The sequence below is a fragment of the Pelecanus crispus genome, chromosome 2, assembly GCF_030463565.1.
Source record: "Pelecanus crispus isolate bPelCri1 chromosome 2, bPelCri1.pri, whole genome shotgun sequence".
NCBI classification, from domain to species: domain Eukaryota; kingdom Metazoa; phylum Chordata; class Aves; order Pelecaniformes; family Pelecanidae; genus Pelecanus; species Pelecanus crispus.
Genome location: NC_134644.1, coordinates 159,768,421 through 159,790,645, shown reverse-complemented (window position 1 = coordinate 159,790,645; position 22,225 = coordinate 159,768,421). Strand labels below are relative to the sequence as shown.

The 22,225-nt window shown below is 44.6% G+C and overlaps 1 protein-coding gene across 1 annotated transcript in view; it reads left to right on the top strand.

Annotated features, from left to right (window-relative positions):
- The window catches only part of EXT1 (exostosin glycosyltransferase 1), a 184,664-nt gene that overhangs the window by 146,642 nt on the left and 15,797 nt on the right, over nt 1-22,225 (top strand). Inside the window, exons 2-4 of the mRNA XM_075705490.1 lie at nt 12,717-12,810; nt 15,573-15,680; nt 19,858-19,977. Coding sequence (XP_075561605.1) covers nt 12,717-12,810; nt 15,573-15,680; nt 19,858-19,977 — 322 coding nt within the window. The remainder of the gene's footprint in view (nt 1-12,716; nt 12,811-15,572; nt 15,681-19,857; nt 19,978-22,225) is intronic.

Here is a 22,225-nt window from a genome sequence, read left to right as displayed (position 1 = left end):
TATCAAAATTAACATACCTGTATAAAAAAGCAGTCCAGTTGCATATTGCACTGCGTCATCGCATGGCCTTACAGTCAACATCGTTCCCCTCCATCTGTTGGCTCTTAGCACTTGGCCGAAGAGCTGTTGCTCCTCCGACTAATCTGATCACTGCTGGCATCCCCTCGTAAACCCTTTTGTCTGGACGGTCATGTTTTCCTTGGCAATCTGCAAAGCGCACCAGATCACAGGTCTGTCTCTGATCTGAGCACTTGCATGCCGACGCCTTTCCCTTTCCATTATGTCCTTGCGCCTGAATTGCTGGAGGAGCTGTAAAAAGGCAGTGCAGGGCAGGGAGCTGGTAGAGAGCAAAGGGCTGTTTTGCCAGGCGCTGCCAGGCTGGCCCTGCACGCTTCCCGGCAGGGCTGGAGGAGACGCCTGGCTGTATCCCACCGGGGCTGGGGCTGGTAGAGCTGCTCCCATGTGTAAGTGTGGTGGACGTGTGCTCCAGCTACTGACAGTGGAGCAGAATTGCAAATACACTTGGGAGTTCCCTGCCCTGCAACCCCACAGTTCATTCAAGGTGTTTCAGTGTCTGGCAGATCACAGGAGAAGGTGCCACCATACGCCTAACCTGAGCTGTGCTTCTCATTAGTGTTCTGGCTGTGAAACCTGCGAGCTTGAGATTTGCTTGCTGAGGTATAAAATTTCTCATGGTTAAAGCTTTTTTTGGAGTGGAGACTCCTGCATCCAAAAGAGAGAGTCCTTTCAAGCCTGTGCAACCTAATAAATAATTCTGAGACAACTGAATTTGTTGGTTTCTTTAAAGAAACATAATTATTTTAAAATGACAAACTGGTCCCTTTGTTGATAAATGTTTTATGTCCTTGCTGCTATGCCTGAATAGTTTGTGTAAATAATGTATTAGCTCGCAAACAGACGTAGCACGTTCAGGCAGGCACTGCCCAGCGGGGCAGGAATGCTAAAAAAGCAAAACAGATGATTCTGCGCGGTGCTGAGCGCCGTGTGTGGGGTGGGCATCAGTAGGGACCCAGAAACACCGTCTGCATCTCTTAGGATTGGTCCCACCATGGCTCAGATGCCTGACACTGTGGTGATGCATTAGGGCTACAGATGCAAGCAGTCAGGCATTCACCATCAGCAGGTATGTGGTTTCCCTGGGACTCTTACGAGCAAAATGAAAAGTGTCGCTCAGAATTGCGATACGGTCTGGTTTAGATAGTGTTTGGCACTTACATTTACAGACTGGTTTTCAAAAGACTCGCTTTGCATGCTTGAGAAGAGCTCTCCTTCAGAATGAGGTTTTCAATTTGCTTTGGTTGGTTATTCCTCTAATTTTGTTCTCAAAATGGGCCTTGATTTTTGAAAAAGTAATTTTGCAAAAATCATGTGTGAGGTTCTTTGTGTGTCAGGGCAGGGTCAGGCAAGAGAAGAAGGATATGCACATGCATCAGTGGTTTCCAGATAAAAGTCCTTTGTAAATCGTGCGGAAGTGTGTACGTATAAGTATGCATGGATGCAAACCTGCTTGTGGGGTTTTTTGGACAGCAATTTTGCATGCCCAGGCTGGGACCTAAAAGTTCCATGTTACACCATGGGCAATCATGGAACCGTAGAAAGGTTTGGGTTGGAAGGCACCTTCAAAGATGATCCAGTCCAATCCCCCCTGCTGTGGGCAGGGACATCTTTCAGTAGATCAGGTTGCTCAAAGCCCCAGCCAACCTGACCTTGAGCACTTCCAATGATGGGGCATTCACAATTTCTCTGGGCAACCTGTGCCAGTATCTCACCACCCTCAACATAAAATTTTTTTTCCTTGTATCCAGTCTAAACCTACCCTCTTTCAGTTTGAAACCATTACCCCTTGTCCTGTTGAAAGTGGGTGAGACTCTCTCCAGCCCTACTGAATGGAGTGTCGTCACCCTGATCTGGTCTAACGTCAACTGAAGATCACTGGAGTTGCCTAAACAACCCTATAAAAGGTAAAAAACACCTAACAAAAGCCAGCTGCAATTCCAAACTTGCACTTAATGGCATGCGGCTCGTGTTTTCCTCTGGCTCAGGAAGAGAGGAGAGTCCAGCTCCAAAGGAGACTTGGTGATGCAGAGATGCAGAGGAGCCGTGCTCTTCTTGTAGCTGCCTTTGTTGCTGAGAAGAGCAAATAATAGAAAACTTTGATTTTACTGTAGTCATCAGAAGTGATCAAGCACAGAGAAGGAGCAGATCTGCGGAGGGACAGATCCTGTTTTACCTGGCCACTCTGTGAAGCACAGTCCTAGTCCTCGAACTGCACATGGGGTGGCCCGATTTAGCTGTATGTTAACAAAACTGAGGATGGGAATAGGAGGCATCATTAAAAAACAATTAGCAGTGCATTTTTATATTTATTCCTGCTATCTCCTCTTTTCTCTCTCTTAGAAAATTAAAATTATTTTAATACTCACTGTTGACTGCAATAGGGAAAAAATTTACGGAGTTTCCTACCCTTCCACAGTTCACGCTCCTGCACTGCTTTATTGGAGAAGTTAGTCCTCACTAAGTCCAGAAGATCAGCACCTGCTGTCAGTCAGTGGAAACCCACCCTGGACTGTAACAGTGCTGGGATTTCACCCTAAAGTTCAGTGCTACAAAATCAAAATACACAGAATTAGGGTTCTTCCCCCCCTGCCCCCCCCACTTTGTGTCCTGCTCCTATTTTTGCAGTAGCTTTGTCTCATTTATAGAAAGAAGAAAGAAAAAAAATACTTTGAGATCCTGAGATGAAGGCAAATATGATAACTAATAAATAACCCAAATATTGAAGTATCTAGATATGTTGTGGTGTTACCACCCCTGGGGACTAAGCTGCAGCTGACATCTTATGAGTAAAAATAAATCACTTCTCTATTTCCTTCAAAGTTGTTTCATGGATTTGCTGAACTAATTTTTCCTCCAAGCATGGTCACATTTTGGGTCAGCATGCCTAGACAACACGGGGCTCTGCCAGCAGTTCCTGTGTAAAGTCCCTCTTTTTTTTTTGGAAACAAATCCAGTCATTCATAGAAATGAACTCCTGCATAATTAGAGCCAGTATTGCACATCATCTTTGCTTTCCGTTTTTAGATGTTGCGTCTGGAGGACTATAACTTTTAAAGATGCCAACAAGCCACTTAGGAGCTCGATAGCTGTAATGGGAAAATCTGTGAAGCTGAATAGAAAATGATAAGCTTCATAAGGACTATTCTAAACTGTTTGGTAAAGAGCTCAGCCAGACATTCAAAGCAAGAATAGAAACGATAACCCCTTCTAATTCAATCTTCAGGGGTTTGTACTTTCTCTACTATCCTGCTGAAGTCCCAATCCTACAGGGATTGTAGTAATGGAGAGGACGGTGTTCTTTATGCCGGAGTCCTCTGGACTCTGCTGGGTCCAGTTACTGGACTGTGGCATAAATGGGTGCAGGGCACTGGTTTTATTCATATTTTACTATCCAGGGCTTGTAATCAACCGTTTCTCAGTTATTTAAAACATTCAGTAGCCCCAGATACTGAAGCATGAAACTCTAGGGAACTGATCCTCTTCAGCATTTTTTAACCACAAGTTTTCAATAAAGAGCTAATTTAAAATAATTAAGAAAGATTTGGAGGCCTTTTTTTTTTTGACAGGCAGGAGGGAACCATTAGCTTCAGAGCCCGCAGGTGTTGACAGGTGAGAGATCACACAATAAGTCTTTTATTTCTCTGCACTGTGAGGCTTTCAGGTATGTCCCATAATCTCAAAATTTGAGTGGGTGGCAGATGAGCTAAAATTTGTTTCTTTGTTCAGAAAATGCAGTATGGATTTTTCTTTGTTTGGGTCTTTAATCCAAACTGATGCTTTAATAACTGAAATTCCAGTAGTGGGCTTTTTTTTTTTTTTTTTTTTTTTTGAGTTAGAGAATAAATCAATAAGAGAACTGGCTTTGCAGCGGGAAGTTACCCCAAAGATGTTCACAGCTGGACTGTCACAGCATGTGAGGTTGGTTAATGGGACCAGATGGGGCTATTTAGAACAAGTGTTTGGCACTGCTTTGCTGCTAGGAGAAGGCTAAAGTCTAAACAAAATCACTCTGTGAAGGACAGAATATAATATCACCAATTTTAAAAATTGGAATCATAGAATCACAGAATGGTTTGGGTTGGGAGGGACCTTTAAAGACCATCGAGTTCCAACCCCTCTGCCATGGGCAGGGACACCTTCCACTAGACCAGATTGCTCAAAGCCCCATCCAACCTGGCCTTGAACACTTCCAGGGATGGGGCATCCGCAAATTCTGTGGGCAACCTGTTCCAGTGCCTCACCACACTCACCGTAAAAAAATTCTTCCTTATGTCCAGTCTAAATCTACCCTCTTTTAGTTTAAAAGCGTTACCCTTGTCCTGTGACTGCAGGCTCTGGTAAACAGTCTCTTTCCATCTTTTTTATAAGCCCCCTTTACATATTGAAAGGCTGCAAGAAGGTCTCCCCGGAGCCTTCTCTTCTCCAGGCTGAACAACCCCAACTCTTTCAGCCTGGCCTCATAGGAGAGGTGCTCCAGCCCTCGGATCATTTTGGTGGCCCTCCTCTGGACCCGCTCCAGCAGGTCCATTCCTGTGCTGAGGGCCCCAGAGCTGGACGCAGCGCTCCAGGTGAGGTCTCACCAGAGCAGAGCAGAGGGGCAGAACCACCTCCCTCGACCTGCTGGCCACGCTGCTTTTGATGCAGCCCAAGATACTAGTTCTCTATTGAAATGCCAAAGCACACTGTCAGGAGTTAGATATTACTTTCAACTTACTCCTGCATTGTTCTATGCAGAGTACTGGGGAACAAGGCTGAGTAGATGAAGCCCAAGTTCAGGCTGTGTGGTGGTTTCCCCATCAGGGAAATGGAGAAGCTGCTTTGTTCTCCTGCCGGCAGGCTGAGGTTCTTTATATTGAAATATTCAAAAAGGAGTTTGTGACCTCCAGAAAATGGCAAGATAGAGGTACCGTAATGATGCAAAGTGTTGGTGTAACTTGTTGTTAGAAGAATCCTGTTAGAAAGAGCCTGCCTGAACCACTGGATCTTCTTAACAGGTTGGTCTTATCTTTGCCCTGTAAGAGTCCAGCAGCTTGATGGGCAGTAAGTGCCAGACGGGCACATTTCAGGCCAAGAAGATTCATCTACGTTTATGTCACTTCAGAGGGGATGGCGGGGGAGGTATATATATCCACATAAAATCCTACCCTGCGGCTGTGTGCGTGCGTGTTCCTGTGCATGCATCCACGTGTGTGAGCATCAGCATCTTCAGCGCTTTCCCACCGACCTAGAGGGTATTGGATTCACAATATGTGGTGCTGCATTTACATTCCTCAGAAGATACAAGCAAGCTATGCGTTTGCTTCCTCATGGACTTTTCTTACTCAGGCGTGTTGTGAGTTTCCTTGCTGCCAGCACAGCGAGGTGCTGCTGTGAAGCAGGCACTCTTAGAGGACTTCAAAGCCTAGGAGCCAGCGTTTGGTTTTAGAAGAAGCGCTGCACGATGCTATTAGCAGGTTGCTGGTAACTGGGGCGTAACGCTGCCTGGAGAGGCACCTCGGCAAGGTTTGCCTCTGACACACTACTTACGAACCCTCTCTAGCACACTTGTCAAATAAGCAGTTGCCTTTAAACATCAAATGATGTTGGTGAGACCACATTTGCTATTGTATAAGACTACTTGTTCTAGGTGGTGTAACCGCCACGCTGGGAGCCAGTTGGATAGTATTTGGCAGTCCAAATGTTGTGTGTGCCTTGCATGCACCACATAGATTTACAGGGCATCCTGTGTAAATATTTAGACAAAAATCATTAGAGCATTTTTATTTGTTAGAATGTACATTGACTTTAATGGCTTGTGTATCCAAATGTTTCTGTGCATAATATCGAAGTGAACTGAATCCAACCATGTTGTCACCGAAGACTTTAAAGATGATTTAAATTTCAATGGTTACTGTCCATCTTAACTGTAACAAAGTTCCCTTAGCACTCCATTAAAGTGAAAACTCTACTTCCCTGTTTTTCTTTGTTAATCCAACCTTCTGAACTAAAAGAAGATGCTGGCACGGAAAGGGGAAAACAGTTGTACCTTGACATTAGTTACTGAATGCTTGCAGAGTTTCATTTCCATTGCCAGGCCTAGAAGAATCGTGCAAGATTTTCATTAATTTAGCAGCATTTTCAGATTGGGCTCATGCTCGTGCCCGTACTCGGCTGTTACCTGTGTGCCGAAATCACTCTTCACGCACGCTGCTGCTGTACTTACACCGTAGCATCCCTTGGAGTCCTGCAGCCAGGGCAGCATGGCAGCGGTGGCTGTGGTAATGAACCAGGCTGAAAGAAATACTCCGATGGCTGCCTTTCAGCACTTGGCAAGAAAATCCTTTTTATGTTCGTTTCAAGGTCGTCAGATATCATTATAGCCAAGTATTAAAAATTTCAAAGAAAGGAGGCAGTGTGTTTGATTTATAGAATAATTATCTAGCTTTAGCTCTAACTTGGCTTTGGCAATGGTTTTGCAAGCACTCGAAAATTAAATCCATTTTTTATGGCACTACAAGGTATTATCTCACAGCAAATGATAATTAAACACCTGTGAAATCAATTAGCCCTTTAAGCAGGGGAAAAAAAAAAGTTTTCCAATTATGTTTTTGCACCTCCAAACTTTCTAATTCCAGAATCGGCGCTTGTGGAGAGGGAGATGAACTGCCAGCCAGTAGCCTGAAAACCGGCAGTAAGATCACCCCAAAGCATTGCGCAGCCGTAAATCCGAAAGCAAGCAGTTCGCGGCGACGGCACCCTTCCAAGTAGGATGCGTTAGCCTTTCGAGCTCAGTCTTGGGCAGCTATCTATCTGACGCACAGCTGAACTGTCAGCTTTTCTACAAAGACAGTCACTGGTGTTTTCGATGCCAAGTTTTACTTGACAGTTTATTTAAAAGCCAGCATACCTTAATGGAAACCAAGCAACGAGATGCTCCGTGTGACAGAGTGGGTTTCCGTTCAGGCTCTCCAGCCAGTAGTTCAGAGCCATCTGCATTAAGCATTCACACATGGAAAACTGGCCGATTGGTTAATAGCTGAAAGTGAATATACTGGAAAACTGGGGAACACTCCACCAGGCTGGTGAAGGGTCTGGAGCACAGGCCTTATGAGGAGCGGCTGAGGGAACTGGGGTTGTTTAGCCTGGAGAAGAGGAGGCTGAGGGGAGACCTTATCGCTCTCTACAACTACCTGAGAGGAGGTTGTAGTGAGGTGGGTGTTGGTCTCTTCTCCCATGTAGTTAGCGATAGGACGAGAGGAAATGGGCTTTAGCTGCGCCAGGGGAGGTTTAGGTTGGAAATTAGGAAAAATTTCTTTACGGAAAGGGTAGTCAAGAATTGGAAGAGGCTGCCCAGAGAGGTGGTGGAGTCACCATCCCTGGAGGTGTTCAAAAAACGGGTAGATGTGGCACTTTGGGACATGGTTTAGTCTAGTCTACCCTTGATTGGTTTAGAGTGGACTTGTTAGTGTAGGTTAATGGTTGGACTGGATGATCTTAAAGGTCTTTTCCAACCTAAACGATTCTATGATGCTATGATTCTATGATTTAGCCTTGTCTCGTAGGTGTTTAATATCTGTCTTTGTTGTAGCCCTTGAACTGATGCAGAGACTTTTGGAAGATGCAGTGTGCGTTCATGGGCTTGCAGATTCAGGGAGGGAGCCCTGGACATAGTTGGTTAAATGCCATCGCAGTTTTTGGCTAAGGAAAGAAAAAAACAGCGCTACTCCCATCTGACATCTACGGCAGTATGTGCTGATACTCCCTGCCAAAAATGAGCTCCAGCATCTTCCAAAAGATGGATTATGTGTGGCGCTGTTGAAATATGTACTGCTGGGTTGAACCCGTTGTATTTGGTTTGGGTTCTGCTCCTGTGTTTCCATCTGAATTTTAATAGCCATAACATACAGCTGGTTTTCGGTGAGTGCTGTATCACTGGAGAGGAGGGAGGCAGGCGAGGACACTGGGGTTAACATTCCCAAGGTCTGTCTAGTTGCTGGTGAAGCCACCAGTCATCTGTATCTCAGGTTTTTCATCTATGAAACGGGAGTGGTGATGGTATCCAGTATCAGTGTTCACAGGATTAGATAAGAAAACATATACACTGCTTTGTGATTCCTATGTGACAGGTGACATATAGCTGGATAAAGTATGATAATCATTGCATCTGGGTAGATGGAAATATCTGCTGGTCTAAACAGCTAACATCTTTTTAGAGCTCTGTTCAATCAATGGTGATGACGACGTGGCTTTGGAAAAAAATAGTTTATATTAAAAGTGGTACTGAAAATGTTTCCCAGGCTAGTTTATAATCTCTTAAGTGTAGTGACATAGGGAAATGCTTAAGCTGTAAGAAGGAATGTATGGCATGGCTGATTAGTCACTGCAGAGCCTCTGCAGCCTGCCCGGGCTCCTTGGGATAATGGTGAACCAGGAATCCCAAGCAGCCTTCTGATCCACGTGCTGATTGACAAGGTCGGCACATCAGAAGAAAAAAAAAGGGGGGTGGGGTAGGGAAAGGTAGAAGCAATGTGTTGGATCAAGAAGTTAAAATGGTAAGAGCATTTGGCTGAGCAGCGTTTCTCCTTCGGATAATTGCCCACCCGGCGTTGCAGTGTTTACACCTGCGTGATAGATGGGGCCGAACATGTTTTCTCAGCTATGGGTGGTAGCAAGGAGGGGATATTTCAATTAAAGTGTGAATAAATTAGAATTGATTACAAATAGAGCTATTTGTTTATGCTGCCTAAAAAGGTATTAGCTGTGAACAAGGTGCACTTAATCATTACGGAAGGAAGCCTGGAAGTTAATAAAACACACTGCTGATCTTTACAGAGGGATGCCAGCTTTGGGTTAAATCTGTAGCTATTTTAGTTTTAAAGCCCCAACTGTCATTTTAAACGCATATGCATTTTGGATTTTAACATGTTTGAATGATGCAGCTGAGGCCCAGGCCAAGCCGACCCTAAAATTGGCAGTAAAATGTTACCTCCGTGCAAGCGTGCGGAATGAAGGAACACAGGAATATGAGCAATAAGCATGTGCCCCTTCTCCCCAGCAGTCTTCTAACATGGAAACCAGGAGCTTTCTGGAAAGACATACCCTCCGCGCAAAGCAGAGGATTCCTCTCAAAGCTTTCCTACAGTAAGTGCTCGGGAAGATTAACTGCCAGCAGTAAAGGAAAGGAAAGTGCCAGAAGGAGTGCGACAGCGAAGCAGCACGAGTAAGGAAGAAGTGCCCGGCCAGCCGCCAGCACGGTGCCCCGCGGTGCCGGTCTCTGCTCCAAATCCTCAGCTGCAGGTGGAGCCTGAAAAACCTCCGTCGCTGCGTAAAACCAGAGCATCTGGCTAGGCAGGTAGTGCAGAGCTGTCCCCACAAGCTGGCAGCTCCGGGTTTGCAGAAACCACAGCGATGCGAGCTGAGAGACTGTAACAGATTTCCCTGCCATCTTCAGATGTTACCGGCTAATGGAAATAAGTAGTTCTGAAAACAGATACAACCCCCATTGCCAGGGGAGGAGAAGAAGAAGAGGAGGCTCTGGAAGAGCCTCTTCTAAACACTTGACTATTTTCTCTGTAACTTAAGGCCCCTCTGCCGGTTGCGAGCAGGGTTATAATACTTCATTGCTTCCCTGAGGTCTTGTTGAGATTAGTCAGTGAAGATGGTGGGGAAATCAAGCCTGTCGTTCACGTGATGCTGGTATTTGCAATAGATGCCAGATTGGTACTTCATGTACAAGTGTCCTGCTGTAGCTGAGAGGGTGTGCTGCATGTCTGCGCCACCTCCAGTTTCTCTCCTGCACAAGTGAAGGAGAAATTTCAAGTCCAGCAAAGATTTAGCTCGGATACCTGCCTTTAATCATAAGAGATTATCTCACTGACTTCACTGAAACCGTTTCAAGTCAGAGCTAAGGGAAGTGCAGAATTGCTTTCAGGTGAGACACGTATGCTTCCTATGTGGAAAAAAAATGCCAATCGTACATAAGCAATTTTCCCTCCCCAACAAAACACCAGCAGAGCTCAAACCTCCTGCTGCGTGTGTGGTTCCTATAGGGCTGAATGGGAAGGAGTGTGAAACTGAGGGTTGCCCTGATGCCTTCTGTGTCCCCGCCGTGGCCTGTGGGCTGGAGCTTCATTCAGCCAGTGACATTTTCGTGGCCAAGGTCTCCTCCAAACACTGAGAAAAACATAAAGTGGTCTCTGCTGCAGACTCAACTCTGAAGTACTATTTGGTACATCTAAACGATTTCCTCTGCAAACAGTGCTTCAGATTGCAAAGCTATGCTTGCAGCTTGACAGAGATGTTTATGTATTTGTGGCTGGCTTCATGTGTTGTATGAAAGGCATTTCCAATTCATGTTTGAACGTATTCGGCTGTCTTCTGTCTTTCAGCTAAGGCAGGGTGCCCCTGTTGCTTTGCGTGCTATCCATGAACTAGTAGGAGTAAAATCGGCACCTTGTGTTTAGGGATTTCAGATAGATGCTTGATCCTGGAGTGGTCACTGAGGGGGATTAAACTGGAAATCAGTCCCTTAGCACTGCGCTCAAAGATCGTGTTGAATCACCTTAAAACATTTGGGTTGAAATTGCAAAGAAATTTGTTCATGAGAAGAATCTCCCATGCAATTCATTCACTGCAGCAGCTCTCGATGGATATTGCTTTATTCTGGGTCTGCTCCTGTTGTATTTGCGGCTTCTCCCTGAAGTGAGTGGAAATTTTGTGCCCATACATCAAGGTTAGGATGAGGCTCTATGTGTACATATGATGTAGATAAATTGCTTGATGACCGTGAACCGTGCTATTCCAGAGCTCAGCAATAAATCACACGATAGGCTTTAAAACGCACAAATGGGAGCAAGACACTAACTGGTTTCCAGGTGGGAAATGGTCAACAAAATCCTTCTCTTTTTTTTTTTCCTTTGTAAATCTATCCTAGTATCAGCAAATGAGGTATGAATGAAAAGGTGCCCAATATAAGACGTCACTGGCATATGGAGGGCTCACTTGCACTGGCCTCGTTCTCTGCTTTTCTTTGTGTTCTGGTTCTGCCATCGACGTTTTGTGGGTATTGTTGCATTCCAGGGTATTAACAGGATTTTACATTTTTAGCTAGCTAATGATGGGGGACGTCTGACTGGCGTATTCTAGCCCTGCGGGGTATTCTATTTTTGGTATTTATTAACATTTTCTGTCATACAGTATACAGTGAAGGTGATGAGCCTCAGACCTCTCAGTATTTAAAAAAGGAATGCTTAAAAATGGCAAGGTTTTTTATTTTTTTGGTATTCCAGTTTCCTATATTTTCCCCCTGAGTGCTGTGTCACTGCTAGCTGGTGAGTTGGGACATGGCTGCCAATCAATATCCCACACGGAGAAAAAGAAATTGCTGCCACTCAAATGGAATATGTATATATGTATTTTAACCAAAGTTGAGATACAATTTAAAAAAAAAAAAAAGTACTTTGAAGTCTGTTTTGTAGTTTTAATTAATGCAACGAGGGTTTTTATTTTACTCTCCGTGGAGATAATCCATTCACAGTGACCTTTTCTTGTGCAAATTAGCTATACACGCTTGTTTAAGCAAATGGGCCTTTGCAAGATGTCTCTTCCTAAAGACAGTGCTTATGATTGAAAATTGGCTTACTCCCATCTGTCTGGCCTGTGTGAGAATACAAATGTAGATCCGGACTTTTTTATATATAAAATATAATCATATGTATATACATACACATACATGCATACAAAAAAATTGCTCTGCCTGCAGGCTACAGTTAAATTTGAGTATTAATGTTAGAAAATTTCAGTGCCACAAGTTGCTGTCAAAATAACGTCTTTCTGCAGGGTCCAGGACACTCAGGAGAACGGAGGGTGTTTAATCTGGATCCTTTTGTCTCAGATGAGGTCGATGCCACGCACAGTTCCATGGGTTTGCCAGAAGTACAATTAGCTAATAATGGGCTGGAAACTGTTAGGATTTGATGTGTGTTTTTGGTGAACGGTTTCGAGGTGATTGATGGAATCGGAAAAAACCCAGAAGTGTCTATAAGCACTTAAAATTTTAAATCAGAGGAGCGGGGTCATTGCAACTATGTGGTTAATTGCCAAAATTTGGCAGTTTATCCCTCTCACCACACTTGACAATAACCACCAAGTGAGTCATTGTAACCCCCCGCCCTGTTTTTTAGTGCCTGCTTGATAAGGAAAGATTTCTTTGGCATAGTTGGAATATTTTTTGCTTTGTACAAACCTCTTGCGCAGAAATGAACACAGTTGTGCATGACTTCGACTAAAGCTGAATAGGTGCCGCAACAATGCTTTGGGTATCAAAATATTTAATGTTTGTTGTCAGAACACATGCACGCCTGTTTATACAGAAATGGCTGGTTATTGCAAAGGCAAAATGATTTCCTTCCTTCTCAGTTTCATTGCCACTCTTTCCAGCTCTTTCCCATGGTGATTGCTCCTGAGGATGAACAAAAGGGAGCCGGATAGACGGCTGACACATGCGTGCACGGAGGGAGCTAGTTAACCTGGTGGTGAGCGGTCCTGGTCAGGGATGATTTTATCCAGATGTGTCTCAACAGCTGTTTGCATTTTCACGCCCAGTTACTCTAGGACTCACCGCTAATTGAATTTTCTCTTTTCTCCCCTGTTCTTGTTAGGTATGATTACCGTGAAATGCTGCACAATGCCACTTTCTGTCTGGTTCCCCGTGGCCGCAGGCTTGGCTCTTTCAGGTTTCTGGAAGCCTTGCAGGTAAGAACTGCAGTTTAAAGCATCGGCAACGCTGGCTGCAATTCAGCGTGCAATAGCAAGCAGGTGGGGAGGAGGGAAACGTGTTTCATTTCCCTAGTGGACAGTAATCCACTTTGCAAAAGCCTCTATTCATACTTCTGGAGCAATTGGCAGCTTCTTCCCAGGAGGGGCCAAGCACTGAGCTCATGTGAAGGTTGAATTGCGTTACCTCCAGGAAAAGGGTTTCCCTGGATGTGGTGAGGCTGAGAGGTTGGACCAGTTTAGAGCAGGATTTTATCAGGCTGTGAGACTTCCCATGGGAGACACTGGCCTCTACAAGTAAGCCCTGGGGCAGTAAAAATAGCTTTTTGTTTTCACTTAGCCAAAACAGACCTGCTTATGCATTGCCTGTCTTGAGATGGTGCTTGCTGAACGTGCAGAAGGTGGCCTGGAGGTTGTAAAGCCCCAGATGGAAGCTTCACATGAAGGTGGATACAGGCTGATCTCAGGAAGCTCACAGTGTGTGGGACAGCACCTGAATCCCCTTCACCTTTTAAAAACATTTTGGTTAATGGTCTCTCTTTTTTGCTGCTGGCCAGCAGCAGAGGGCAATGCAAAGGGGCTCCTGCGTCAGTGTGGCAGTGGGGCTTGGCAGCACAGCGATCAGGCCTGACACTGACCTACTCTGGCTGCAGCCGGCGTGACCTTTCTTTTGGCAAGCATCAGCTCAGCCCTGGGGTCCTGGATCTTCAGTCAGCCACACAGAGCATCTTGGGAGATGCTGCAGCTCCCCTCTAGGACTGGCATCTGGATTTCCGTGGGGGCTGGAGAGGAGGGAAGGGGAGGCCGAGGCACTTCTTGGTGTCAGTGAGATGGCAAATGAGGACACCTTACAGGGTCCTGCCTTGGGGTGTCCTTTTGCCATTTGGGAAGTATCCCAGCATTGGCAGTAAAGCTGTTAATGAATAGCATCACATCACTTTTCATCACCAACCACAAAACATCCCAGCCGCTATTAAAGAGTATTGTTGACTGCAGTGCAGAGGAGGATTCAGGTACCTAAGTGTAGGTGTATAGTGTAATTTTAGAAGCCGAGAGGTGCCCTCCTGGCTTTCTGCTGCTTCTCCAGAAGGTCTCCAGCAGATCCTGTTCATGTCTGCCAGCCTTAGATAGGTTTCTTGGATACCCTAGAGCATCCCAAATGCACTGGACACTTAGGTTTAACCACTGAACCCCACACCTACTGTCACATTTGAGATCCAAGTTCTGGACTGTCACTTACCTCTTTGCTCCTACTCAGGAGAAGATTAATAGCCTGCAAAGTGCTGTTCCCTCTCCAGCCGCTTCGGAGGAAGAAGTGGGACTGGCTTATTTGGATTGACGAGTTGTTTCAGATCCTCCTGAAGAGCACTGCTCAGCTCTTCTCTCCTCTGGGCCACAAGTCTTGCAGCCTCTGTTAGGTGCATCATCTCAGGAGAAGAAAGCAGGGAGCGTACGTCACTGTACAGAACTTGGAGGCTCCAGGTTGATGATGATAAAATGCAGGCACTGAGGATTTTCCTAGCAGGCTAGCAGCAGTATTCACCGACTGTGATGAATTCCCAATTTCTGTCTGGCTCCAGGGCACGTTGAAAGATGTAATCCACATTAGTGGAATGTTTTAAACATGAAAACACATTGCTAAGTGTTTTCTGGTTGGCTTTTTTCATGCACTAATATAATTTCCTTACAGAAGATCACAGTTCTTTACATGTTATAAGCACTGCTGTAATGCAGAGACTTGACCAGTCTAAGATCCTGTGTGTAATACATGTTACCAGGGAAGGCACAGCAGTCTGAAAGGTTCCCCTTTACACCATCTTTTGGGAGGTACAGGAGCGACTTGACCCCAGTCGGGACCAAATTTAGAGCACTTAAGCTTGGCTTGATCCAAAAGAAGCTAAACCAGAGCGCAGGCTCGATGCAGATCCTCTGGTAATAGGTTCTTGCATCCCATCAGGAGGCTTTTGGTTTGGATCTTATGTTGTCATCTGGCTGAGCAGAACGTAGTGGCGATCATTTATGGAAACACAGCCCTATTTACTGAATATTCGCAAACTTGCTGTCTGTGCAGAGGAACTTGCGCAACTCGTAAAAAATTAAATCATTTAGGTAGATCATACTGGTACGAAATAGATACTAAACGTGTATGCTTTTTGTTTGTTTTAAGACAGAAAGCAATTCTTATTTTAGTAGACAGGTGATGACAGATGAGTTGTGTTTGTGCAGTTGCCTCTGTTTGGAGAGTTGATAGGGATAGGGAATTCACTCATCCTTTGTGGAAAAAGTGCTCTGGAATTAAATATGATCTATATTTTCTGTAGGGTTGTCGTGCAACATATAAAAATTGGGGGAGTTAGCTCTCTGCTGAATGGTTCACAAAGCAGCGAGGGAGGCCATCGTTTTGTATTAAATTCTCCGGTGTTACATCTGCAGGATTTTAACAGTTCTGACCTCGTCTGGCAGTGTAAGCACCAGGTTTCAAATGCCACTCTCCAGGCAAACCCCGCCACTCAGTGAATATGAATAAGCGCCAAATGGAAAACCGGAAAAATTTGGGCTGCCCTCCTGTGGCCTCTAGCTTCTGGTGTTCCTTGCCACGTTGCCTCTCCTCCTGACCACCTTCCCGTGAGCTGGCTCAGAGCTTGCGCAGGCAATGGCAGCAATGGTGTGGGCGCGAACCTGAAAGCTTGCCCTGGGGTGGGGTACCTGCTAACAGCTGCCATGCCTCTGTGTGCGTGCAGGCTGCCTGCGTCCCGGTTATGCTCAGCAACGGATGGGAGTTGCCGTTCTCGGAAGTGATTGATTGGAACCAAGCTGCCGTCATAGGCGATGAGAGATTGTTATTACAGGTAAGAAAAAGACCGCGGCCTTCAGCGGATCAGTTGATTATTGCTGCCGCCATCTAAATGGACGGGGAAGATGAATCCAAAAGGTCAGGGCTGTAAAAGAATTTTTATCATGAAGGGATTGTCTGTGTCACACTGGCTATGAACTCATTTAATATGACATCATTCATTTTTTGACCTGAAGGTCATTGCAGCCGCCAGGCCACGTTCTTAAATGCAGGAGACTTATTTTTCCTAAGAGCATGAAATTTCTTCTGGTGTGGAGCACCTGGATGCCTGTCTGAGGCAGAGCTCTCCTGGACAGGGTGCTCTGAGGAGAGGGAAAACATCTGAAGGCAGGTTCTGCTCTAGTCCTTTGGAAATTGTTTATCCTATCTGGGGTTGTTTAGCCTGGAAAAGAGGAGGCTGAGGGGAGACCTTATCGCTCTCTACAACTACCTGAAAGGAGGTTGTAGTGAGGTGGGTGTTGGTCTCTTCTCCCAAGTAGCTAGCGATAGGACAAGAGGAAATGGGCTTAAGCTGCGCCAGGGGAGGTTTAGACTGGAAATTAGGAAAAATTTCTTTACGGAAAGGGTGGTCAGGCATTGGAACAGGCTGCCCAGAGAGGTGGTGGAGTCACCATCCCTGGAGGCGTTTAAAAAACGGGTAGACGTGGCACTTCGGGATATGGTTTAGTCTGGTCTACCCTTGATTAGTCTAGAGTGGACTTGGTAGTGTAGGTTAATGGTTGGACTGGATGATCTTAAAGGTCTTTTCCAACCTAGATGATTCTATGATTCTATGATTCTATGATCCTCAGGGGTCCCACCAGCGCTCCGTGTCTGGCTGGCAAATACTGAAGGGACGCCTCAGGAAAGCAGGTATTTTCTCAGGCAGGAGTTACCACCTAACAGTTTTGTGGGAAGCAGAATATGTCCCTTTTCTGATGTCTGGACCATGTAACACTGCTTTCTGAAGCAGTGTTCATGTCACTTATTGTTAATCTCCTTGAGATCGTGGAACAAAAGAGGGCTGAGAAGTTAGAAATTCCCTGCTACCTTCAGCATCTACTTTGGTTTTAAATTCCCTAGATTTTTTTTTTTTCTGTTTCCCTAGTGGGTTTTGTAGCCTACATACATTCTGTAAAATATGTGGAGAAGTTGATGTTAGGAAAAGTTGTTGAAAATTTGGATTCCCCAAAGAAGCGTTTGATAAAATGCCATTGCCCAGCATGAAGCTGAGATCCATGAGGTCTGGAATAGCCCCTAAGTAGCCACTAAGAGGTTTGGGGGTTTTTTTGTGGTTGAATTTAACTCATTTCCAAAGTGGCAAGCTGCTGTCATCCACAGAGAGAAGCCTTCAAAGGTACAGGTGTCTTGGCACCCCAAAAATGAAGTACCTTTGAAAATCTCATTAGATGCCTATTTACTTGTCTGAAGAAGTAAATATTTGTGAAGAGCTGGCCTAGCAAGCCTTGCAAAGTGCTGTCTATTCTCCTTAATGTGATACAAGCTGCAAATATAAAAGGCCCATTTGATTTTTGCTTCTGTGGACAGCACATTTTTCTGAGCAAAATTATTTCTCTCTTTAAATAACAATAATTTGCTGATCTTCATGCTTTCCGGTAACATGCCATTCGTTCTCTTCACAGCTGCTTCCATATTGAACAGCTACTGCACCGTTATTAACAGTGTTTTTAAAGAGCTGGCAGAGGGCCTGAATGTCTGCTCTGGGAAATGTTTTTGTTATGTTACAGTTTTTCATTTCCTGTTTGAGAGCAGCTCGGATGTTTTTATTTGCATATTCTCCTCATCACAACGCTGGGAGAGCTTAATCCAGCCTTTCTGCATTTATTTGTGCAGGGTGGTTTTCCCCTTCCCCCTACTTATTACTGAAATGACCTTTTATTAAGATGTCATCCCGTTCTAATAATTCCAGTGTAATCCTGCCACATTAGTATTAATACATGATTTTCCCCACTTGTCTTTCTGGACAAGTAGATTAATAACTAATAGGCAAATACAGTTGAAATGGGAGCTCTGATTTTTCTTTGCAGCTATTGTAACGGAGCAGGCACCAAGGCTTTTTTTTAACCTTGGCACTGCGTTTGCAGGCACTCGCAAGCATGGTGCGGTCTGCAAAATCATAACTTCTTGCAGTAACCTTCACAGTCAGAGCAGCCTTCCCTTCCAAAAGGCGTAGCTGGGAATGAGTATTGATTTTATTTCTTGCTCACACACATATGCACACACACGCAAGGTTGCACATAATGCAATGAAATGAATGAGTTCATAGAAAAAATGCCCTATCACCACTGTGAAGTGACTTTGATCATGTGTTTGCTGTTGATAATGATCCCAGGTCTGATTAATACACATCCGCATACAGCCAGTACAGGTAATGTTCATTATCCCTCTGCTTATTGGAACTTATTGGAAAAGTAATGAAAAGAAAGAATATTCACCTCAAAAATGAATTTGGTGCAGTTATTTACCATTCTGAAATAATGATGTGATCAGTTAGAAAAACACGTACTAACATGTGTTTTTAGCATCTGTCTTTCACACTACATTTGCAGGGAATATTTTACGTAAAGGCCTATATTTTACCTAAAGGGCCTATAGCAAAGGAACGGAAAGTACCATCTTCGACAGTCTGGCCATTTTCTTCTCTTCCACCTTGCTGTAGTGCTAACTCTCTTACAAGCTCAAATTCTGTGTTATAGTTAGCAGTGTGATGAAGGTCTAAGCGATGAAGGTCTTAGAGAGCAGGGATTGTCCCATCTGACACGGCACCCTGTGGAGCCATGGTCCTGTTGGACACAGTGTCCAGACCTGGATGCAAACAATGCAAACAATGCAGTAAAAAATTTACTGATCCTTGTGGAAATTTTTTACGTATAAATTCTTAAAATCTCAAATTTTCTTCAGGAAAATGTTTCATGTGAAATAATTTGATTCAGGAGTGTGTGAAAGCAAATAAGGATCACTGCCACCTCTCAATATTTTAGGAATAAGCAAAGTGTGTTCTGGTCAGGAAAGGGCAGGATGTGGTGGGGGGCAGGTAAACTTCAGAATGAGCTGGGATGTGCAAAAAGCAACACACAGCCCAGATATATGCTTTTACAACTGACGACTTAGGTAAAAGATTTATGAGAAACGAGTGTCTGAGAACAAGGTGGCCTAATTTGAAATCACAAAAAAGTAAGCGCAAAAGCACAACTCTTCATTCCTAGAAAAAATGAGCATAAATCAGCAGCGTATCCTAGATGTCTTTCTGATGCTATGAGTCGGCCTTGTAATTGAAGCAAATTGCAGTTAAATTCCCTCGATAATGCCAATTTGCAGTGTCAAAGTGGTGTACTGGAGGCCTCTGTCAAGGTCCTAAGTTAAAGAATGACACATGGGTACATTAGTTTCCCTCCAGTGTGGAAGAGGGACTTGGGGGTGGGAAAAGACGTAGAAGTGAAGCCCCCTCCTTCTGATCCAGCGAGCAGTTACTTTTTTAATGGCAAAGCATTGCAGCAGGACAATTTGGGGTTTATTTGTAAGGCAACTTACACTAGAATTAACATGTTGATTTAATGGAGAGGGGAAAAAAGAAGCAGTGTTTTCCTTTGTGAATAACAGGTGGTGTGGGAGACGTTATTCTTTCCACCCACAGTAATTAGTAAAATGCAATTTGATCCACAGGCTCCCAAAAAGTAGAGTCTTACTTAAGATGTTGCTATGTTTTCCTTAGGGCACTTAGTGTTGCCATGCTGCATTAAATGTAATTCCAGATCCCTTTAATATACTTTGAGAGTGGGGATTATTGTTGGATTCTCAAGACCTGCAGGTACTAGTTTGTCAAAATACTAGTCCATGAAAAGCTTTGTGCACGAGGGATGTATGGAGGAGCTCCTTACTGTGCCACGCCACAGCGCTGGGGAGAAGGAGCTTTTGTTACAATAAAATAACTGAAAACTGAAAGAAAGCAGATAAAAAAAAAAATCATATATTCAGGACCAAAGGTTGTAAAGGGTTGTGTCTCATTCGTTTTGCATCAAGGCTTTAACTGTTGACACACGCATCTCTGTCGGACAGGAGAGTTGAAGCTGTGAGGCTTGCTAATAGAGGAGAGGGCTTGTCAGCAGCATATTAATTTGATGAGATTGCGTTGTTTTCTGAAGCTTCTGACTATATTACATCTTGTATTACAGATTCCTTCTACAATCAGGTCTATCCATCAGGATAAAATCCTAGCACTTAGACAGCAGACACAGTTCTTGTGGGAGGCTTATTTTTCTTCAGTTGAGAAGATTGTATTGACTACACTAGAGGTGAGTAAAAATTGTCTGGGACCTTGCCGAGCAGCGAGGTTTCCATACCTGTCCAGCTGCTCCTGTCCTCGGCTGGCATCGGACCTTGGTTTTCATGACATGCAATTGGTCACTGGGAGAAAAGCTCGGCATCTTGATAAGTTTTCTCCCCTAAGGAAATGCTTTCTTCATTATTGGAATCCACATTAGAAAACTGACACAGTGAAAAATGGGAGCTGCCTGACACATGGAAAAGTTGTCATGTGTGGTCTTTGCCTTCACAAGGCTTTATGGCTTATGAATCACTATCCTTGTCATTGGTAGTGAATGTGTTTCTTTAAGAGACCTTTCTGGAATTCATTTTGTAAAAAATACTACCGTAAAGCTTTTCCTTGACCATTCCTTAACATCTTGATGCCTTGTGATGGGGCTGTTGGTCTGGTTGAAGGAAAAGGGAGGGCTTGTAAATCACTGCGTCTTATCTTCACACACAGGATAAGGGAAAGGCCTGATCATCCTTATAAAATATTAATAAATAATCATAATTAGACTGCTATTAAACAGGGAGACAGATGATCTCAAATGTGGAGAGAATCTGAATTCAGAGACAGAGGAGAGATGAAAGGCTCTTTAGAAGTAGGGCCCAGGCTACAATTTCAAAAGCAGGTTTCTCTTCTAATTGTTCGCAATTTTGCACATAAATTTTTGACAGACTTTTACCACTGGAATTGGCTCACTTTGTAGGTGCAAATGCATTTGTCTTATGCTAATGCTTCTGCAATTGCATCCATCTTTGTGCACAGTTGTAAAGCTCCGTGTTTCCCGCTGTGCCTGCTTTCCCCTGAAAACTGCAAATGAGTGCTGCTGCTCCCTGCAGTACAGGTTGCCCGTGGCTGATCTACCTCCAGCTGCTGCAAGACAGTCCCTTAGGTTTTTCTGTGCCAGTGAAGAAATCCAGCCAGGGAACATTTTCGGAGCCCCTGGCATAGCTATCCTCGCAACGCTCTCCTCCCCCCAGAAGAGCATGTCTTCATCTGTGCTGCCTGTTGGGAACTGCTCTGCATCCTCAAGCTCCCCACAAGCACTGATGAGATAGTGATAATTATCACAGCCCACGACAGGATTGGACTAACAAAGCTGGAAGGCCGTGTGCCAGCACTCGCAGTCTAACTTACCCTTACAGAAGTACCCTTAAGGACAATCAGGGTGCCTCACGTATCATCCCTACACGCACCTTATTATCGTTAGGGATTGCTAAAAGGAGAGGGGTGTGCAGCTCTCCTCGCTGCCCCTCTCCTGCCCGTGCTGGGGCTGGTCTCGAGGAGAGGTACCTGCAGCCCCCATGGCCTCGGTGCCCGTTGCATCAAGCTCCAGCGCTCACGGATGTGTCTTCAGCCCTGTGTGGCCACAGGTGCCCAGGGGACAGCAAAACCCGTAATAAAGCTGAAGCAGCTGGGCAACCAGCAAGCTGGAGTTTCCGCTCAGAAGGATAAAACTAAAGTGAAAACAAAAATCTTCCTGGAAGGTTTAATTTAATGAAAGTGGGTAACGTATGTCTGGTGCTGAAGTTATGTTCTGGGTTTTTTCATTTGTTTGCGAGGGTGGTTTTGGTTTGAGGGTTTTTTTGTTTATTTTTTAATTCAGGACTCTCAGAAATTTTTGAGACAGCTAAGAGGAATTCTGTTCTTACGAACAGATACTCATGTCACTTTTCAACTTGCCTAAGTCCTGAGTTAACTTTCCTTAGGACAGGAGTAAAACAGTTGAGAGTAATTTTTGGTGTCCAAAATCGCAAGCACTATATCCTCTTCTTAAAATCTGATGCCTGGAAGTAAATTCCTAGCAGGATTATTTTTTTCTGGTGGATGTTAGCCATCTTCTGTTGTAACACTGTTGTGTCCGAGTGGTCTGATGATGCTAGATATTATCTGAATAATCACTTGCCTGCTAACTGCAGTGCCGCTACATGTCCACGTGTGAGGATATCAGTACAGAAAAAGTCTTCAGCAACGCAAGTGTCTGTAAGGACGTCACAGGTCTTCTCTGCCCTGGACACCTGTGAAAACATTAAGTCACATTTTAAGGTCCTTGAGCTTCTCACAGCATTTGGTGGCCTAAGCCAAACAGCTCATAGCCCAAAATGAGAGATTTGAATCATTTGGCCAGCAATCCCATCTTGCAGGCACAGAAGAACTGCCTGGTGCCATGAATGTGCTGCGGGTTAGGAAACGATGTTCATGAGTGTCTGCTGCAGGCTGGTGAGTGGGAG